Source organism: Anomaloglossus baeobatrachus, chromosome 3 (assembly GCF_048569485.1).
Source record: "Anomaloglossus baeobatrachus isolate aAnoBae1 chromosome 3, aAnoBae1.hap1, whole genome shotgun sequence".
Lineage (NCBI taxonomy): Eukaryota > Metazoa > Chordata > Amphibia > Anura > Aromobatidae > Anomaloglossus > Anomaloglossus baeobatrachus.
The window spans coordinates 152,108,595-152,131,696 of NC_134355.1; the positions used below are offsets into that span (position 1 = coordinate 152,108,595).

Sequence of the window (23,102 nt, forward strand, 5' to 3'; positions counted from 1 at the left end):
CCACAAAGAGGGTACCTGGTCAGCACCAACTGTGGAGGCCGCCTCTGCATCCTGCCAGAAGAGGCTGAAGGCGCGGATCCACCAGGCCAGGTATACCCTGAAACCACCAGCCCATGAAAGCCGCCTCTACATCCTGCCAGAAGTGGCTGAAGCCGCGGCCAACGGGAGAGGAAGATTGGAGGAAAGGTCTGGGGAAACGGATGGCCCAGACCTGGTTACCAACAGGACCGGTGACCTGCCTCCTGAGAGGGTTTTGGGTGGGTTAACGGACTTGTGGGTGGAGGGTGGTGATGTACGATAACTGGTGATCTTAAAATGTTTTACCATGTTTTAATGTTTTATGCATTTTAAAATGTTGTCTTGCAGCCCGAGGACGTGCTGGTGATAACTAAGGGGGAATGTGGCGCCCCTGACCTGGTCAGGCACCACTGAGTACTGCACCCATGCTGGGGACAGTACAATACAGGTAATCCAGATGGCTGACTGGGGTGTGGAACACAGGCGCATAGTGATCAGGTCTCACACATGTACCCATGAGAGGACCCCTGGGGATCCCAGGAGGGGGCAAGCCTTCACCTTCACTGGAATAGTGGAGGGGGTAGAGCCTCCATCTCCTCTCAAGGGGTGTGGTAAGAGAGTCTGGTTGCTAGGTGGCGTAGGCAAGAACAGGAGAGGAGGGGCAGTGAGTCAGTTAGAGCAGAACTCCATAGGGCTCAGTGAGGAGCAGACCTGTGGGGCTGTTGCTGTCTAACAGCGCCCGCGCAGTGGCTATTGACGGGGGAGAACGGTCAACTAGGAGTGCTGCCTGAAAGCCAGCTTCAGCTAGAGAGTGCAACGGAGTGGGAAGTAAGGAGACTGCTAGAGAGCACCAGGCCCAACCGGGCGGCAGATCCCGAAGCGGGGATAGATTCAACTTTCTTCTGCTAAACCTGCCGGTGTGGGGCTCTTAAAGCCCACACCACAACACTACAAAAGCCGCAGCCACGTAACCGCAAGTTAGGGCCCATAGGTCATAGGAGGCAAGAGGCTGGAGTGGCCTGGTCCGGGGAACAAGCACACGGCAAACGAAGGGGAGAGAGGCTTCAGCATCTTCCCTGGGTGACCCCCATAGGGACTCAAAGTCGGGGTCACCCCAAACCACCAAGGGCTAAGGAAGGCGAGTCAGTAGTCACCCTCATAAAGTCAGCCTGAAGGATACCTGGTTCCTACCTGGTTCATCTCAGCTACGCCCGGGTTACTCACCCTGCCACCTGAAGTGAGTAAAAACCCTGAAAGACATCCTGCCTGTGTGGTCATTCTGCGACTTGTGGTACTACAAACCTACACAGGACCCTGGGGCTTGCCTCACTCTCAGGAGGCTCCTACATCTAACTGCACACACCATCAGCCCCAGGCGACCCTCAACCTGCAGTGGCGGTCCCTACTGGCCGCAATACTGAGAGTGGCGTCACGATCGAAAACCGAAGATTCCCTACCTGTGACCAGCACCAGCTACGTGGAGTCCCTGAAGGTATGCACCGACACAACACCTGTGGGGCTTCACAGTAACTGAACCCAGGAAGTCAAGAGAGCGATTAACCCCATCAGAGCTGGAGCCAGAAATGAGGATGTTCTGCTAGAGCACAATAAAAGGTAATATTCGTAAAATAACATGATAGATCTGTGGAGAGGCACATATTAGCAAGATTTATGAGAAAAAAAAAATCAGTTTTGGTAACTGGACAACTTCTTTAAGTCAGCCCTATTTATCAAAATCATTTCACAAGTTGCCAAAACAATCAATTAGTTTAAAAATAAATTGAGTCATGAAAATATTTCTATAACCATTTTGTTTAAAACTAGGGATGAGAGAACCCGAAATGTAAATTTGGGAGTTAGTACCGGATACCAGATGTCCAGGTCTCAAACTCGTACAGAGACTCTTAAAAATGTTCAGCTGCTGTTCATATGCTAATAAAGTTTGTTGAGAGCATGAAAAATTCTGGGTCTGCCGCTAATCAGCAGTGACCTTTGGAGCCTCATTCTGAGAACTTTCCCAGAATGAAGCTTCACAGTATTTGAAGGGTGTTAAGGGACATTACACTATTGGATTACATAGGAACTTTGAGGATTTCTTTTTAATTAATATATTCATGAACAAGAGCGTGCAGGGGAGTGTTTATTTACTTAAACTATTTTTTTCCTGTGTGTGCACGTGTGTGTATATTTTTTAACTCTACATTTGCCAGGTTAGTAATGCGGGTGTCTTATAGACTCCTCTCCATTACTAGACCCAGGGCTTGATGATACCTGTCAATTCAAAGTTGGCATCAACCCCAAAAGTATTATCCTAATTGCCACTGCACCAAGGTAATTGGGATGAGCTGGGTAAAGCGTCGGAATTGTCGCATCTAATGGGTGCGCCCCTTCTGGGGCGGCTGTAGGCTGCTATTTTTAGGCTGGGAAGGGGCAAATAAACATGGCCCTTCCCATCCTGATAATACCAGCCCCCAGTGGTCTGCTTTTCCTTGGTTGGTTGTTAAAAATAGAAGGGACTCCATGCAGTTTTTTTTATCATTTATTTAAATAATTTTAAAAATTGGCATGGGGACCCCTCTATTTTTGATAACCAGCCAAGGTAAAGCAGACAGCTAAGGGTTGCATCCCACAGTTGGCTGCTTTACCTGCACTGGTAATCAAATATAGGTGGGAACCCACATCATTTTTTTTTAAATTAATTCGCTTTCCACATTTGTTTGCAGGGCAATTGCTTCTATTTTGCTTCCTTTAACAGTCCATTAACTCTGACCATTTTACAGCACAGACGTTCACCATTGATTTATGGGGATCCAGGTCCGGGGTCAAGTTTGGCAAACACGAACTTCCACAGGTCCACTCATCTCTATTTAAAGAGGTATAAAGGCAATCTCTTTTTAATGGTGGCTTTACCTTGCAGATTATAATTCAGAAATGTCTTTCATTTGTCCCATTTGTCTAATATATCTAATTAAAAATGATGGTACCTTTTAAAAAAGAAAACCTATCAGAATGATTTTGTAATGATCATATTAATACCTTTGGTGAAGAAATCTGCTGTGTTGTTCTTCTTCAATCATCTTTTTGACTATTTCCAAAAATTAGATTTTGGTGCACAAACAGGCAGAGGGGCTGGGGAATCACAGATAGGGAGGAGAAGACCCAGTGCACAGTCCCACCCCTATGCACAGAAGACCCAGTGTACAGCCCAGCCTCTGTGCACAGAAGACCCAGTGTACAGTCCAGCCCCTGTGCACAGAAGACCCAGTGTACCGTCCTACCCCTGTACACCAAAATCTAATTAGCAGAAAACTTCAAATGGTAATTAAAGTAGAACAACAAAGCTGATTTTTTTCACTAAAGAGAACAATGTATTCATTACACCGCCACTAAAGCCATGGCTTCACTTTATATTACAAAATTGTGCTGACAGGGATTCTCTTTAATATTTTGTTGCACTACCTTTTGAGACAATCCCTGCAAACAAACAATATCTGTAAGGCTATGTGCGCACGTGTGTGCTCTGCACCGCACACAAAAGGTCCGCTTCAGAGCGCAGCTGAAAAGCTCTGTTCTGAAGCGCCTGGTGCCTGCAGAATTCGTGCGCTCTGCATGCTGCCTCTCCCTATAGACAGCATGCAAACCGCACGAAAGAAGTGACATATCACTTCTTAGAACGCACGCTTCGGGCAGCAGCCGAATCGCTGCGTTCTCATGCACAATCTTCATAGATTGTGCTGGGGACGCAGGATGCATACAGTTACGCTGCAGTGCAGAGCGCAGCGTAACTGCATGCAATACGCACACGTGAGCACATAGCCTAATTCTCAATGTGACTTCTGCACCTGTCCACAGGTATTTTGGCCACTCCTCATGAGCAGCTGCTCCAGATGTCACATTTTTGAAGGGTTCCTTCTCAAATTACATCTTTCAGCTCAGTGCCTTCCACAGTATTTCTAAAGATCCTTTATGATATGCTAATGAGTGTGGGGACTAGTCACAAGGGCGTTAGTTCCTGTACTGATTCTGCCCTCTTAGCAGAAGCGTGCTAACATGAGATTCAATGCCCATTACTCAGTCATCGGTGGTGACTAGCGTACCTTGGGTCCGATGTCACCGCTTCAAAACGCCAGGTTAGAGTCAGTGCGCATGATCAGAAGTCCCTGGCAATTTTGGTCATGTGCACTAGACCTCTCTGAAGTTGGGACGTGTACACACAGTTTCATAGTGCACATAACCAGAAGTGTGGTGACTTCTGATCATGAGCACTGACCTTAAAGCCAGCGTCTAAAGCTGCGACAACGGACACAGGTACGGGCGTCACCGCTGATGATGACGCTGGGCAATGGGCATTGACTAGCATGTTAGTACGCCCCTGTGAGTGTGCTAACATGCTAAGAGGACAGAGTGAGAAAACGGACTAACGCTGTCATGACTAGTCCCTGCGCTCATTAGCATATCATCATAAAGGATCTTTAGAAATACTTTTTCTAAAGATCTCTTTATCTATGCTACTAGATGCAGAGTCAGGTAGGCAGGGATTAGTAATATGCACCCAGAACTGCTCGTAGTCCTATTGCATATTGCATAGTGCATATTGCACTTGACAGATTCACTTTAAAACCTAAATAGTTCTCAAATTTTTTGGCCTTGCTCTGTGTTTCTATAACTCCCATAGAAGTGTATGGACAGAGCTGAGAAGGCACCACATTCATTTTTCACCTGGATGTCCCAATCGGTGTCAGTCTCACTGAGTATAAATTCAAATATATCAAAACTTTAAAGTGCATATAGTGGATATGCCATATACCCCATAATTCCCTTTTCAGTGACACATTAAATAATTGTCAGTTAAGGTTGTTTAGGCTAAAGCCACCAGATTCACATATACAAGGGCCGTCAGTCTTTTCGGTATATTGAAGCTTCATGTTGCATTGCTGTATAATTTTACAGGTGTCATTATTTTTCACCTGAAATTTTTACGTATTGTATAAGTGCAAGGGCTAACAAATCAGCTCTGAACATTGTAGAGAATACTCACAAAAACTCCACATGTGAATTTGTCCTAATATAGCTACTTAGGATGATCAAATATCACAAATATTCGGCAATATTCGGCTTCACGAATATCCGACGAATAGGCCATCGCTATGCGAATATTCTATGCGCAATGTAAGTTTATGGGAAGCCCGAATAGTTGCTATTCGGCAACTATTCAAGTTTCCCATAGACTAATGCCGGCGTCACGCGAGACGATCTATCGTGCGATCGCAAGAGCGATCGTACCCGCCCCCGTCGTTTGTGCATCACGGGCAATTAGTCGCCCGTGGCGCACAAAGTCGTGAACCCTCGTCACACGTACTTACCTCCCGGACGACCTCGTTGTGGGCGGCGAACATCCTCTTCCTGGAGGGGGAGGGACGTTCTGCGTCACAGCGACGGCACACTGTGGCCGGCTAATAGAAGCGGAGGGGCGGAGATGATCGGGACGTAAACATCCCGCCCACCTCGTTCCTTCCGCATTGCCGGCGGGACGCAGGTAAACTGTGTTCGTCGTTCCCGGGGTGTCACACGGAGCGACATGTGCTGCCACGGGAACGATGAACTACCAGAGCACCGAAGGAGGACCGACTTTTTGAAAATGAACGACGTGTCAACGAGCAACGATAAGATGAGTATTTTTGCTCGTTCACAGTCGTTCCTAGGTGTCACACGGTACGATATGTCTAACGATGCCGGATGTGCGTCACTAACAACGTGACCCCAATGACATATCGCCCGATATATCGTACCGTGTGACGCCGGCATTATATTGCACATCGAATATTCGCAAATAGTTGAATAGCGGCGACCTATTTGGTGAATATAGGCGTTGCGGAATATTTGAGGTATTCGATCAGCCCTATTTATCATCCCTAATAGCTACCTTTACAAAAGTTCCTTTAACTACAATAGTTTGACTTTTATGCAGATCTGTTACCAGATTTCGCAATACAATATGTATACATTATTAAATGTAAGTTTTAGACCCAATGAGGCTGGTGTACTTACTGTACGTTGAGAATCCACTTATCAGAAAGACTATATAATGATATTATTAAAACAAGCATTACATGACTCCAACTGGAACTGGACTAATTCAATAACGTTCAATAAGGCTTATACAGCAGCTATTCTGACATGGATTTCCAAAGTAAGTATACCGGACTCAGTGGGTCTAAGATTTTTATTGTAACATTTGGTGACAGATCCACTTTGTAGGAGTTATATTCTACTTTCTATAAAAATGTGGACATTATTACCATTAATTAGAGGATAGCATGTTTATCTACAGGCCGATGTGAGTGCCCCGAGATGCTATATATCATGTAAGTAATGAGACAAGCTCATCCAGTAAGCGTCAGTAAAAGGCATGATTCAGGAATATTTTTGGGTAGGTTTCCACTGCGCACTTTTAATGGTCAGTGTGAAGTGGATTAATGGATTGTGATCAATACAGTGATGGAAATAGCCCTAAAGTCCGCACAGTCTCTACCACCCCTGTATTATCCATTAACCTGCAGTCACATGCACACATTACTATGCAAAATGCTAACTCAGCGTCCATCAGTCACTTTACAGATTCCCCACTTATTTTACAAGCAATTCCTTCAGGAGCAGAAGCAGCAAGTTTGTAAAACTCCCCTCTGCATTCCAATTAGCCTCCATGCTCCATATAGGAAAATGGAAAATCACTTTCAGTCCACTCAAATATGTACACAGTGGGGTCAGCTATGAGAAGGGTGTGGGAAAGGGAGGAGGAGATGGTAACGTGACCCAGAAATAGCCCAAAGCTCGGCATCACTGCAGTGTGGAGGAGAGCGGAGCGTGATTGAGCAGTTTCCCATCCTTTGCATGAATTTGCTCTGTGTGCACACTGCGGTAGAGGAATCGACTGGGTACCACACAATAGCAAAGAAGCAGGAGGCATTGGGAAGGCGCTGCTCCTGCATTGTCCTTTATCTATGAGCAGGAAAGTACAGACCATAGAATCAAATTCAATTTATTCACTTTCTGGGGAATTAAGAAACAAGAGATTTCTTTTTGCTCATTTCCAAAATATAATGTTATAAAATAGTTGACACCGACCATATAAGTAAATATTTTCTTATTAATAATGATAATAATAATAAGTACTGCTACATGTTTAGAATGGAAAACATTCTACTTGTAAACATTCTATTTGTAAAAATTCTTTTTGTAAACATTCTATTTGTAAACATTCCATTTCATTCCTAGATAGATAGATAGATAGATAGATAGATAGATAGATAGATAGATATGGGCTAGGGACCATCATGGTGATCCTATGTAACCAGATTGAGCAGATCAGACATCCACGTGCTTTAACCTTGAGGGTGTGGAGGCTGCTCAGGCAGGAGTGGCTGGAGGAGGTAGACAATGACAGCCAGAGCTGCATTCAGGGTAGCCGGACATAGCCCACAGCAGTACCATCTACTCCCAGCAACTCATCTCTATAATAGATGCCAATACCCGGCTTACACATGGCTGTGGATTAGGTTAATGTGATTACAAATTTTATGACTGCAGATCTGATCATTGCGCCCTTGGCACAGCAGGATCCCATGCACAAGCCGGCCACGCTGTACCACACAGCAGCCCCTATTAACTGTACAGTGTTTTGCCATGATACAATGTCAGGAATGTACACAATGTAAATAACCCTGATTTCAAGTTATGTTTAGTTTATAGGATAGTTCCCGGCTTCCTGCCCGCTCATCACTGTGGTACATTTTATGGGTGCAAACAAATAGCATCCATCCATCTGATAAGGAAAGTATTTGTGCTGTGTCCCGTGTGACTGTGCGGGAGCATTCCTACACTAAGCTCCCATCTACCCCTCATTTGCTGTATGCTTATATCTATCCTAAACCGGTGTCTGGTCCAATTCGCCAAAAAACATTTTAAGTCCATGACATCTTTGTATTTTACATATTATGTCTTTATAATGCAATGTAACTTGGTATAGATTATTTCTTTATATTGCACCAACATATTCTGCAGCACTTTACAAATATTTATAGTTGTATGTTAATAAGCAATCATTGACACAATGTAATTTGTAGGTGTGGTGGGTACTTGGGTACCCACCATGTGAACTCCTACTGCTTTGTGTGAGTTTACTGCAGTGGACCATATACAATAGACCATACCAGGGTGTATCCCGTATCTTACCTTGGCATCACCTGCTGTGTTGACTTCCACCTCTTGACCATCTTGCACCTCTTGCCCCAGGTCAATGCATTGCTCAATCTGCTCTTCTGTGGGCTTGTCAGTGACCTGTTCTGTAGAAGTCCCAGCTCCCATGTTGTGATCCTTTCTCCAGGCTCTTTGATTTGTATTCTTCTTTAGGATAACAGAAAAACTCCCCTGGGAGCAAATCTACTGTACAGAAGTGTGCAGAGACTTTTTATCATGTGAGAGGATAAATTTCCAATATGCAGTGTCCAACTACAGTAGAGGTGTGTGTCTGATGTCACTGACTCCTATGGATCTGTCCGCAGGCTGTTATTGTTAAGTAGATCGTCCAGAACCAGATCCAGGAAAGCGTTCCTCTCAAGTTATACAATGCAAATGCTTTCTACCCAGAGCAGTCTCTAGCCAACTATCTTACACACTCTTCGGTGTGTGGGCTTTTTCTTTCAGATGACAGCCTCTCCTTCTATTCCTCTCTTAAGTCTTCCCCTCCCTCTCTTTTTCTCCATCACATGAGTCTGGGATGAGACACGCCTTGCAGTATCTAAACAGTCACAATAAAAGCACAGGGGACAGGGGCAGAGGGAGGAGTACTGGCACCATCCCAGACCGAATGTCTTCATATACAGCAGCAGGACCACAGAGGAAGCATAATGGAGAGAGACGAGTAAAACAGTCTAGGTGATTCTTTTACATTAAAAACACAATGATGTCCTTTCTATAATGTATTATCAGCTCCCAGTGTAATCAACTCATCTATTAGCACTTTCATTTGTTGAGGAAAAAATACTTTATTGAATGGTACAAACTTATTATTGTGTTAAACTTAGAATTCTTAAACTACAACCAACAAGTAGAAGATGGGGCTAGATTTGGTAGGCAACTATAGGCAGTGCAGGATAGGGTAGTCTGCAGCAATTACAACTATTGCTCAATTGTGGCAAAATTTTCATTTTTTCCCATATGCAACTTAGATTGTAAGTGCATTGGAGGATATAGCGATGCACTAGCAGTCCATAGTTACTATTCAGTTTTCCCTGATAGTCATTGCCCTTCATTGCTTGATGGATACTGGAGACAGTGCCTGTCATGGCTGAACTCCGGGGCTCAATTTAGTAAACTCTGGATGTGTGATTGGTTTTGTTCTCTTTTGGACCACAACCCGTTTTGTCTCTGTCCAAATGCTGATAGTTCTTTTGTCTTTCCTTTTTCTCTATTTAACTTTCATTCAGGTGTTTTCACTTCCTCGTTTTGTTTGCCTACTGCTACATCTTGAGAGGGGCTATTTATTCTCACCATGCGCATGCCTTTATTGCTGGCTACATTCCTGGCTGGATGGATGGATGGATGGATGGATGTTTGGAGTCCCAGATCTTCAGTTAAGGAGTTGCTTGCTGAATAATCTCTTCTGCTGTTCCCTGCACTTTGTGAGTTTCCCTTCCCAATATCCTTCCCTTTCTGTTTCATTTGGAATTTGGGGGGTTTCCATGTATATGGGGGTTTCGGTATATCCCATATATTTTTAGTTTCTTCTGTTTTCCAGAAACAAAATCAGGGACCAACAGCAGCATGCATGTTTGGTTGCTACTAATGTCAGAGGTCATCAAAATTTCAGGTTTGAACCTAAGGTAAAGATGCCGGATTGCTTCGACAGAGACCGAAATAAGTTTTCTACTTTCTTTGCTTCATGTAAATTATATTTCCATTTATGCCCTGTCTCTTCTGGGTCCGAGAGACAACACTACTTTGACTTGTGGCTTTTTCTTTGCTTGAGGATTTTTCACAGTTGGATTCTATAGAGGCATTTCTCTTGACTCTCGGCCTCATTTATGATGACCCTGATAAAGTTGCAGTAGCTGAAGCTAAAATTCACAGATTGATTCAAGGAGGTCGTAGAGATGAGGAGGACTACTGTTTAGAGTTTGGATGTTGGGCTGTGGAGACCTCTAGAAATTACCCTGCTTTTTGGAGTCAGTTCTGATTAAGGACTTGATAAGTTATAATTTCTGTTCGCAGTCTTTGGAGGCAGCTATGACCCATGATATTCATCTAGACAGATGCCTGAGGGCTAAAGACACATGTAAGAGTATTTTGGTGGTGATGAAACTATGCAAATTGGTGCTTGCAAGGATCTTAAGCCCACTTTACACGCTACAATATATCTTACGATGTGTCGGCGGGGTCACGTCATAAGTGACGCACATCCGGCATCGTAAGGTAAATTGTAGTGTGTGACAGGTACGTGCGATTGCGATTGAACGGTAAAACGTTCATCCCATGCACATCGTTCAATTCCTAAAAATTGAACGTCAGATTGTTCATCGTACCCGGGGTAGCACACATCGCATTGTGTGACACCCTGGGAACAATGAACAGATCTTACCTGCGTCCTGCGACTCCCGGCCAGCAATGCGGAAGGAAGGAGGTGGGCAGGATGTTTACGTCCTGCTCCTCTCTGCCCCTCCGCTTCTATTGGCCGGCTGCGGCGTGACGTCGCTGTGACGCCGAACGTCCCACCCACTCCAGGAAGTGGACGTTCGCCGCCCACATCGAGGTCGTATGGAAGGGTAAGTACGTGTGACGGGGGTTAATCGTTTGTGCGGCACATTCAACAAATTGAACGTGCCGCACATACGATGGGGGCGGTTACGATCGCATACGATATCGTATGCGAAATCGTAACATGTAAAGCAGGCTTTACACAGCATACGAAATGTGGAGAACCATCCCGTCCCAATTTTTGTTTATATCGTGGTTGTTCTGGTTACGTTATGGTTCAATTTTTCAATTATATTAATGAATTTGAAAAAGAGAAAAAGAAAAACCTTAAGCGTGAAGATGAAAGTTCCAAGTGAGCTTATCACTGGTACAAGAGTCAAGAGTTTTTACAGGTGTCCTTGGGGACTAAAACAGGTTTTATTTTTACACCTGCATTTGTGGATTTAGGTTCTGCTTTGAATCTTATTGGTCATGACTTCACTATTAACTGTGGTTATAAAGTCTCTACCAGAGGTGTATCTAGGCTTTTTAGCACCCGGGGAAAGACATCAGTTTGGCGCCCACCTATATGACCAATCATTCATATGTGATTTGCACACTCAGTCACGTGATGATGAGCTGCTCTTAATAATTTAATTATCTCAATGTTCAAAGCGAAATATAGGAAGAAAGCCAGTTATCATATACAAGTATGAAAATCACATATGAGTGGAGTGGCCATATGATAACTACTGGAACCAGAAGCAGAGCTGAATCCTGACAGGGAGCATATTACATGCTGTTATGATTGGGCTACAGTGCTTAATTTTATAAGTAAAGGGGTTGTCCAGGTTTGAGATGAAAATTCTCACAGTGCGCACACTGCACGCTGTCAGGATTCTCTGGTGCCGGCGGTGAGAGTGGGAGGTCATGAAACTGCAAGTATGTGATTTACATAAATGTGGTCACATGCCGACTAGACATGCGTGGCCTCGCTGAAAATGAAAAAATGAATTGACTAAGGCTGGACACGTGAAATCAGAATGTGGCCAGAAATATAAAAATCTCATGCTTGCGGTCACATGACAATCCACTATTGCCACTGGCACCGGAAAATCCTAAAAGTGTGCAGAGCATGCTGTCAGTGTTCCGGGATTTCCAGTTTGCTTCTGAAGGATCTTGCCCTTTGTTAACATGGAGTTTTCTGTTGTGTTGCCCTACTTCCTGTTCATCTGTTTAAAAGCCCACCCCTAAGCTTAGTCTAGTTGCTTGAGTATACTGCTTCCTGTCTTCTCCTGCCCCGCTGCTCTCATTTCCTGGTTATTATTTTGGATCCTGGTGAATCACCTGACACCGGCCCTGGACTCCACCTGGTCTCATCGAGCTGTGCCCTCGCTGGTCCCGGACTCTGTCTGCCATCTCTGGTTGGTGCTTTTGCCTGGTCCGGTAAATATCCACCCTAGGACCCGCGTTCCACTTCCCGTACGGACATTTTTGGACTATAACCTGTTGCCCTTTCGTGTCCTGGCTGCTGCGCATTTAGGCCTTCTGGGGTGATTGCCAGACAGCCCCTGTATAGGGGTTCGCTCCTGGTGGCCTCCCTGGGGGAGTCCAGTGCGCGGCCCCGGGAATTCCCCTTTGCTCCGAACCCGGCAGTTATATACTGTGTTTATGTTCTGTGTACATATTGTTGGTTGCATATTATAAAACTTCTTTGCACCAAGAACCCGTCTCTGGTTGTCATTGCCCTAACGCGATCGAAATCCTCAGTTCATATAATAGTATTACACATGCATTGTGAGAATTCAGAAGCCTGCAGTCAACTAGAGTCACTGCAGAATTTCATCTCAAACTTGGACAAACCCTTTACATGGGTGGCACAGTGGCTCAGTGGTTAGCACTGCAGTCTTGCAGCACTGGGGTCCTGGACTCAAATTCCACCAAGGACAACATCTGCCAGGAGTTTGTATGTTCTCCCCGTGTTTACGTGGGTTTCCTCCCACACTCCAAAGACATACAGATAGGGAATTTAGATTGTGAGCCCCAATGGCGACAGTGTTGGCAATGTATGAAAAAGCGCTGTGGAATCAATAGCGCTATATAAATGAATAAATATTATTATTATTATTATTACTTATACAATTAAGCAGTATTCCAATTCTAAAGCCCACTTTACACGTTGCAATTAGTTGTACAATCGCATTTGCGATGTGACACGCCCAGGTTGCATACGGGATCTATGAGATTTCACGTTGGTCGTTCATTTGCTGTCACACGAGCGTTAGTAGTCTATGTTAAATTGGTCAATTTTGTGTGCGATCCTTTAGATCATGTGTTCTGTGACGTATGCATTGAGCACCTTTTTTTTTTTTTTATTTATTGACTTGCCAAGCGTGTGTAATGTGGGATGCGTTTTTACTATGTCATCTGCCATTCAGCTCTGCTACATGGCCGCTAACAGCAGACACAGACAGCCATGTAGCAGAGCTGAATGGCAGATGACAGCAGACACAGACAGAGCCGCACTGTCAGAATGAACTCGGGTGAACTTCACCCGACTTCATTGTGATGCTGCGGCTGTGTCTGTGTCGCGTCCTGATTAGCGGTCACCAGTGAAGACTCACCGGTGACCGCTAATCTCCTGAGTAACTGAAGTTAGCAGCCCTCTCTCATATACTCACCAATCCCCGATCCCCGGCGCTGCACGGCATTCACACTGCTCCGGCGGCTTTTACTGTTTTGAAAAAGCCGGCCGCCCATTAAACAATTTCGTATTCCCTGCTTTCCCCGCCCACCAGCGCCTATGATTGGTTACAGTGAGACACGCCCCCACTCTGAGTGACAGGTGTCACACTGCACCCAATCACAGCAGCCGGTGGGCGTGTCTATACTGTGTAGTGAAATAAATAATTAAATAATTAAAAAAAACGGCGTGCGGTTCCCCCCATTTTTAAAACCAGCCAGATAAAGCCATACGGCTGAAGGCTGGTATTCTCAGGATGGGGAGCTCCACGTTATGGGGAGCCCCCCACCCTAACAATATCAGCCAACAGCCGCCCAGAATTGCCGCATACATTAGATGCGACAGTTCTGGGACTGTACCCGGCTCTTCCCGATTTACCCTGGTGCGTTGGCAAATCGGGGTAATAAGGAGTTATTGGCAGCCCATAGCTGCCAATAAGTCCTAGATTAATCATGTCAGGCGTCTATGAGACACCCTCCATGATTAATCTGTAAGTTACAGTAAATAAACACACACCAGAAAAAAATCCTTTATTAGAAATAAAAACACACACATATACCCTGGTTCACCACTTTAATCAGCCCCAAAAAGCCCTCCTTGTCCGGCGTAATCCAGGATGATCCAGCGTCGCATCCAGCGCTGCTGCATGGAGGTGACCGGAGCCGCAGCAGACACAGCCGCTCCGGTCACCTCCACACAGCAAATGAACACAGCCGCGCGATCAGCTGCTGTCACTGAGGTTACCCGCGGCCACCGGTGGATGCAGCGGTGACAGCGGGTAACCTCAGTGACAGCAGCTGATCGCGCGGCTGTCTTCATTTGCTGCATGGAGGTGACCGGAGCGGCTGTGTCTGCTGCGGCTCCGGTCACCTCCATGCAGCTGCGGTGGAAGCGACGCTAGATCATCCTGGATTACGCCGGACAAGGAGGGCTTTTTAGGGCTGATTAAAGTGGTGAACCAGGGTATATGTGTGTGTTTTTATTTCTAATAAAGGATTTTTTCGGGTGTGTGTTTATTTACTGTAACTTACAGATTAATCATGGAGGGTGTCTCATAGACGCCTGACATGATTAATCTAGGACTTATTGGCAGCTATGGGCTGCCAATAACTCCTTATTACCCCGATTTGCCAACGCACCAGGGCAAATCGGGAAGAGCCGGGTACAGTCCCAGAACTGTCGCATATAATGTATGCGGCAATTCTGGGCGGCTGTTGGCTGATATTGTTAGGGTGGGGGGCTCCCCATAACGTGGAGCTCCCCATCCTGAGAATACCAGCCTTCAGCCGTATGGCTTTATCTGGCTGGTTTTAAAAATGGGGGGAACCGCACGCCGTTTTTTTAAATTATTTAATTATTTATTTCACTACACAGTATAGACACGCCCACCGGCTGCTGTGATTGGGTGCAGTGTGACACCTGTCACTCAGAGTGGGGGCGTGTCTCACTGTAACCAATCATAGGCGCTGGTGGGCGGGGAAAGCAGGGAATACGAAATTGTTTAATGGGCGGCCGGCTTTTTCAAAACAGTAAAAGCCACCGGAGCAGTGTGAATGCCGTGCAGCGCCAGGGATCGGGGAACGGTGAGTATATGAGAGAGGGGGATAGACTGACATGGACTGAGAGTGAGGGACAGAGATAGTGACGGACTGACAGAGATTAGTGCATGACAGACATTGTGAGGCGCTTCAGAACGCAGCTTTTCAGCTGCGCTCTGAAGCAGACCTTTTTTAAGCTGCGGTGCAGAGCGCACACCTGCGCACATAGCATCAGACAACAAAATCGTATGAGGGATGTCACACGTTACAATTGACTAGGTTCGTGCAACAAAACGCTCAATTCTAGAGAATGATACGATGTGTTTGCGATCAACGGTTTTGCGTTCAATCCTGATCGCATGTAGCTGTCACACGCAGATACCTCACAAACGATGCCGGATGTGCGTCACTTACAACTTGACCCCAACGACGGATTGTGAGATATATTGAAGCGTGTGTAGCGGGCTTAAGTAAAGGGGTTGTCCAATCTTACAATTTGTGAATTGTTATTTGTGTACAGGATCAGAACTAATAACAACACCATACATATTTATAACACCCAACAGTACAGAAACACAGCATTACAACAACCAGCAGTACAGAAATTAATCATCAGAACCAGCAGCAGCACAGAAATACATCCATATAACCCCATCAGTTCAGAAACACAGCATCAAAGCCCTCATCAGTACAGAAATACATAATCAGTACCACAAACAGTACATAGTACATCAATTGTAATGTCAGGTCAGACCCATACACATTTGTATTGCATGAACCTACAACTTCCAGTACATCCAGGGCTGGCTCCAGGTTTTTGTGGGTGAAAAAGTCTCAGTGGGCCCCATACACATATAGAAATGCACATATAGATAATTATAGACAATTCACAAGAATACATCTAAATAGACAAGTCATACACACTGACATACATAGATACACGCATACACAGACACATTAGAGGTATTAATATGGGGAAGCTTGCAGCAACCTCACTCACCTCTCCCACTTGTCTCCCATCCATCTTCTCCTGGGCATGTGGCTGTGCCATGCTTATTGATGGCCATCCCTAACAGACATGGCCACAAACAGTGCACACTGACACTGCTGTATACGTCACAGGAGAGGCTGGAGACATACAGCAATGAGGGCACATACAGCTCCAGAGGTTGGCATACAGCTCTGAAGTGGTGTACAGCACTGGGGTGGGGGGACATATAACTCTTGGGGTATACAGCACTGGGGTGGGGGGAGATACCACTCTGGGGGTATACAGCTCTGGGGTGGTATACTGTACTGAGGTTAGGGGACATACAGTTCTGGGGGGTATAGCACATTGGAGTGGGGAGACAGACACTTCTGGGGGGCATAAAGTACTGGGGTTCGATGGACAGACAGTTCTGGGGGTATACAGCACTGGGATCACGGGATAGACAGTTCTGGGGTATACAGCACTGGGATCAGGGGACAGACAATTCTAGGTGTATAAAGCACTGGGGTCAAGGGACAGACAGTTCTGGGGGTATACAGCACTGTGGTGGGGGGAACTGACAGTTCTGGGTTTATACAGCACTGGCGTGGGGGGGACAGATAGTTCTGGGGGTATACAGCACTGGGGTGGTGGGGACAGACAGTATTGGGGGTATACAGCACTGGGTTGGCGGGGACAAACAGTTCTGGGTGTATACAGCTTTGGGGTGGGGGGACAGACAGTTCTGGGGGTATACAGCACTGGGGTGGGGGAGACAAACAGTACTGGGGGTATACAGCACTGGGATGGGAGACGACAACATATAGCTCGGCGGGATGTTGATGCTTCGGCTCCTTTCTTCATCTGTGGGTTGAGCCTAGATTGTATGGGCTCCTTCCAGGTTAGTGGGCATGACCAGCTTCATGACAAATTAAATCATACCTGGAAGGAGCCCGTACATTCTAGCATCTATCTTCATCTGTTGGACGGGAGCGCAGTGCACACTACGTGCTATCTCCGCGCACAGATGAACTTAGATCCTGCACGCAGCAGTGAAAACTGCGTGCAGGTGTGGATTTAAGAGCCAGCAAATCAGGAAAGTTCGGCTGCTGGCATGAGCACTATGGTCCCCGGTAATCGGCTGGTGCTGCTTCAGCCCGGCCCAACGGCGCTCTCCTGAGACTGCGCTCAGGGCACATGCCCCGCCAGCCCCCTCTAGATATGACTCTGGTCTCTACTCGCGGACTTCCCATTCGGGTTTCATAGATTGATAATTCTCCTTTTCCTCAAAGCCATGTGAGTTCAAAAGTCAATGATGTGTGTATGAAGGTTGGGGTATTACAAGCTAAATGCATTTCATTAGTGGTGTTTTCTTCTCTACATGCAAAATTAGTGTTAGGATTGCCTTGGTTAGTTATGCATAATCCTTCTATCAGCTAGGAGGCTCAGGAGGTTAAGTATTAGGGTGACTATTGTTTTTCTAGTAGTTTTTCAAGACCCTTGGCATCTGTAAAATCTCAAAAATATTATTTCCAATAGAGGGATCCAGTTTTTGGCTACCTTTTGGAGTAGTTTCTTCTCCAGATTGGTAATCAAATTGTAATTTTCCTCAGGGTACCATCCCAAGACCAATAGACAAACTGAGATAATGAATCAAGAAATAGAGCAATTTTTGAGATGTTTCATTTTATCCAATCAGGAAGACTGGGTGAAGTTTCTGCCCCTTGCTGAATTTTCTTTAAACAATTCTACATCCACAAATACCGGGACCTCAATTTTTATGTTGTGCGGGTTTTCATCTGATTTTTTTGGAATTCTTATGGGTTGCAGTTCTCTGTGCCAGAGGAGGATACATTTTTTGTCCCGATTGATAAAAGTCTGGAGGAATGTCAAAAGGGTTTTTTGATTAGTGATTGGGCCAAAAAGGAGTATACTACAATCACAGAAAGGTTCCTGTCTTTAGGGTATGGGAGTTTGTGTGATTTTTGTGGTTATTATCGAAAAATGTATGTCTTAAAGTGGCTTCTACGAAATTTGCTCCCAAATACAAGATCACTCAAATTTTGAACCCAGTGACGGTTAAGCTTCAACTCCCTGTAGCTTGTAAAATCAATAATGCATTCCATTCTTCCCTTATAAAGAGATTTGAAGGGACACCTTGGCCTCGAGATAATATTGAAGTGGAACTGGAGGAGTATCAGGAGTATGGGGTGGAGTGAATTCTGGGGTCAAGGCAGGTCAGATGCCATTCCCTAGGATATCCCTGGGATAGGCCATCAATGTCTGCACAGATAAGAGGGTTCTGGCCCAATCACGGGGGGGATGCGGAACTTCTGATTACAAAATGGTTTCACTGGGAGTCTTATTGGCGGGGTCTAGTTCGAACTCATGACATAACCTCCCTTCTGACCGAGACTCTGTCTCTTTACATGTACATGGTGGGTGGGCGATGGCCCCGTGGTAGTCTCTTTGTGGCTGTTCTTTCCTCCATTCTTCCTCTTACTCTTTAGCTTTCCTTTTTAGGAGTTTTCTTTTGTGATAAGTTTCCTTTGTGAGGGAACAGGGGGAGGGGGGAGATGGGAGGTCCTTGCATAAGATTTCTTCATGTGTGGCGCCCTGAGTATCCGTCACAACGCTGTATTAAAGGGATGCCTTCCGGCTCCTTCTCTTCCCCCCTTTCTTTCTTCTTTCGCTGGACCTTATGGTCCCGAAATTCATGATTTGTTATGCAAAGTGGAATTTTATAACCTGTTATGTTTTTCATGAAAACCAATAAAATACTTAAATTTGAAAAAGGAAAAAAAAAGCGCAGATAGGGTCTTACCTGGTGAGATGTGACAAAACAAACAGGTAAGTGTACTCACCTATAGATGTTGTGCAGTCAGAACTCCTATATAAGCATGAAATGGCATCTGCTGCAGCCCCGGAGTGACATATTACAAATATAGAAGAGAGAACCCGGGATATGCTGCGCTGACACCAGACATCAAGTAGTTGATTAATTTTCTTTTATTTAACATCTTGATGGCCGACTACCCGCCTTTTTTTGAAAATCTGGGGGTGGTCCTGAGTCTGGGCGTCACAGATACAAGTGTATATATATAGAAGAGCCTCTGATGTACCACCATTGTTTATTTTTCTGTAACATTGTCCTAAGGAAGGAGGCTGCATCCACCGAAATGCATAGACCGGATTAACTAAAAGAAAATGAATCAACTACTTGATGTCTGGTGTGAGCGGAGAATATCCTGGGTTCTCTCTTCTATATTTCCCCCTCCTTGACATACTGTGCCTTCCATACTGTGCCCTCACACTATCCCCCATGCTGCTCTTTCTCTATACTGCTTACCCCCCGGATTACACAGTCTCTATACTATGCCCCCTCATACATTTATCCCCCAATACTGTTGCCTCACGTTATTCCCCTTACTACTGTCCTCTCACAATTTATTCCACCATTCTCTTCCCTAACACTTTTCTCTCACCATACATTTCTCCCCCATATGGTCTCCTCACACTTTTTACTGTAAACTGTTTCCTGTCACATTGCCCCATGTTTATACTGTCTCCCGACTCATTTCCTCCTCTCCATACAATCTCAACATTCCAAACTTCTTGACCTGCATACTGTCCTCAGAATAAATTACATTGCAAATTTCGAGTTTCTCCAGCTCCATTGGAGTGCTTATTGTACGACGTTCGCTGTGCCTGTGTGGCACAGGTGAGTGATGTCAGCAGCATGATCAGATGAACTGATCAAGTTGCTGACATCGCACTGATCTAATAGTGTTGGTGGTCCGGACTTCAATTGTTCTCATGTCTGAAAGCTGTGAGTACAATTGAATTCATGGAGCCAGTGAGCTACATCTTCTCTGAGCCGGCTGTGAAGCCAATGCCACACTGGTGCTACAAAGCTGAATGCAATGATACCTTTAATTCACAGATTGCATGCTTTATTGCTGAAAATCATTAATCCAAGTTCCAGAAATGCACTACTCTATGATTGGCGTATGCATCGAGGCAGGACTATGTGGGTCGGGTCTTGCATTCTTCCTCCACCCCTGCATGCTAACCTGGCCTTTTTTCCTCTGTTGTTGCCTTTTCATTTATGTCCAGCACATGCGCAGTAGCATTGGGAAATATTGAATCAATTCTTCACTAAGATGGCATTGAAGTCAGCTCCAGCCCAAAGCGCTATCTCCAGCACCATCATATTGATATCGTCTCCTCCTGCTTCATACGTGTCCAATGCTGTTGCCGAGGGTGGCTTGACTCCAAGTGTCCCGTCTGCTGCTACTAGGCTCCCGCAGTCTTGAAGAAGGAAAATGCGCCTCCCTTGGCAACTGTGCGAAACAGGAGAAGACTGAGAGTCAGGAGAAGACTGTCTTCAATAACATGGTGCCGGAGACAGCGCTATGGGCTGGCGCTGACTCCAATGCCATCTTAGTGAAAAGGTGATTAAATATTTTCCAATGCTACTGCGCACGCACCAGACATAAAAGAAAAGGCGATCATGAGGGAAGCATACAGGGGCAGAAGAATAACACAAGACCCGAGCCACATAGACCCACTCTGATGCACATGCCAATCAAATGAGCAGGGCATTTCTGGAACTTGGATTAAAGATTTTTCAGCAATCAAGCATGCAATCTTGGAATTAAGGGTATTAATGCATTCAAAATTCTGCTGATTGATGCCCTTCAACAACCAGCTCAGAGAATGGTCGAATCCCAGTCTGGGAGGCCACAAAATGCAGCTACTGTAGAGACACCGTAAATAGCAGCATCTGACAGCTGTGCCTGGGGCAAATGCCCACTTGCCCTCCTAGGTGTGCCCTTGTACATCATACAGGAAAATACATGACTATTATGCAATATACTATGATACAGACATCAGATGTTATACAATATACACATTGTTATTGACGCACCACAGGGCATTGGGTTACTCAGTCCCGGGCAGTATATTTACTGGGACAGTTCACTGGGTAGCCGTTGCCCGGTTCCATGACCCTGTGGGTCGCTTGAAAGGGGTTATGTACATGGGAATGATAATAAAGTTTTTGTCTGACGCTACATGTGGTGCGAGGCAAGGTAGGGGGCCGCTGCTGCGGGTTCTTCTCCCCGGGGGTCAATGTTGATTGTAGCCAAGATGGAGTCACTCCCCACAGGCAGAGTGGGTGCCCCGAGAGAATGGCCGGCTGGCTGGTAGTGGGCTGTGGGCACCGAAGTGTGGGACGACGTCACCGGTAAATAATGGAAACGAGGCAAGAACTCCCGTTCAGGTGTTTTACTCACTGGAGTGGAGATTGCCCGAAAGTGTCCTAGTTCACTGCTGGTAAGTCTCTGATTATCCGGTGCAAGTTCCTGACAGTGTAAATGTCCTGTTTTTCCAGCAACTGGCAGAAAAAACCTTGGCTGAGCTCCTGCTCACAAGCCCCAGGCTCCACAGCAGAAAGATGAGCTGTGTCTCATCCCAGCAGCACTGGTGCTCTCCTGCACCCAGTCTGGTCTCATGGGATGTCCCTCCAGGAGAAAGCTCACTATGTGTCATGGTTACCTCCTCTTATACCCCATGTGGCACCCACCCCCCAGTGGTTGTCTTGGTGACCGGAAAGTCCCATTCTACTGGATGGCTAACTCTCCCTGTCCACCCCAGTACACTCCCCCCTGTGGTTGAAGGCACCAAACTGTATGTGTCATGTGTATTGGTGTGAGCACCGGCAAAACACCTGTCACTTACCCCAGATAGATACTGCTCCTTAATTCAGTTGCAGTACCCTGTAGCAACCAGAGCCTCAGGGGCGCTACATTATATACCGTCTGATGTGCGTATCAGAGTATATCATACATTAATCTGTATACTGGATCTGGTATATTATGTACACAGATATACAGTGCACTGTACTGATCACACCTAGATCTGCTTACAGAACCTCACATACACTGGAGATCAAAGTTACAGAACAAGACACAATTTACTAAATTTATGGACAACAATGAAAACACTGTAATTATAGGAAAATTAGTTTGTAGTTAAGTTCATCTGGCTAAATGTGGTAAAGAAAGGTAATGGTGGTGTCATGATGATCAGGGAGAGCAGGGGACAAGGGCTCTTAAGGCCCCGTCACACTAAGCAACATCGCTAGCAACATCGCTGCTAACGAACAACTTTTGTGACGTTGCTAGCGATGTTGCTGTGTGTGACATCCAGCAACAACCTGGCCCCTGCTGTGAGGTCGTTGGTTGTTGCTGAATGTCCTGGGCCATTTTTTAGTTGTTGCTGTCCCGCTGTGAAGCACAGATCGCTGTGTGTGACAGCGAGACAGCAACAACTGAATGTGCAGGCAGCAGGAGCCGGCTTCTGCGGAGGCTGGTAACCAATGTAAACATCGGGTAACCAAGAAGCCCTGTCCTTGGTCACCCGATATTTACCTTTGTTACCAGCCTCCGCCACTCTCACTGTCAGTGCCGACTCCTGCTCTGTGCACATGTAGCTGCAGGACACATCGGGTTAATTAACCCGATGTGTGCTGTAGCTAGGAGAGCAGGGAGCCAGCGCTAAGCAGTGTGTGCTGCTCCCTGCTCTGTGCACATTTAGCTGCAGCACACATCGGGTAATTAACCCGATGTGTGCTGTAACTAGGAGAGCAGGGAGCCAGCGCTCAGTGTGCGCTGCTCCCTGCACGTGTAGCTGCGTGCGCTGGTAACCAAGGTAAATATCGGGTTGGTTATCCGATATTTACCTTAGTTACCAAGCACATCTTCCACGCGGCGCTGGGGACTGGTCACTGGTTGCTGGTGAGCTCACCAGCAACTCGTGTAGCGTCGCTCCAGCGATCCCTGCCAGGTCAGGTTGCTGGTGGGATCGCTGGAGCGTCGCAGTGTGACATCTCACCAGCAACCTCCTAGCAACTTACCAGCGATCCCTATCGTTGTTGGGATCGCTGGTAAGTTGCTTAGTGTGACTGGACCTTTAAGCTGGTGTCACACACAGCGACAACGACAACGACGTCGCTGCTACGTCACCATTTTCTGTGACGTTGCAGCGACGTCCCGTCGCTGTCGCTGTGTGTGACATCCAGCAACGACCTGGCCCCTGC

At 46.0% G+C, this 23,102-nt stretch overlaps 1 protein-coding gene across 1 annotated transcript in view; it reads right to left on the reverse strand.

The window, feature by feature from the left end:
• The window catches only part of AKAP12 (A-kinase anchoring protein 12), a 261,014-nt gene extending 252,246 nt beyond the window's left edge, over positions 1-8,768 (reverse strand). The window contains exon 1 of the mRNA XM_075339528.1: positions 8,251-8,768. Within this exon, the coding sequence (XP_075195643.1) occupies positions 8,251-8,382 (132 nt within the window). The 5' untranslated portion in view covers positions 8,383-8,768. The remainder of the gene's footprint in view (positions 1-8,250) is intronic.
• Between the last annotated feature and the right edge of the window lie 14,334 nt (positions 8,769-23,102).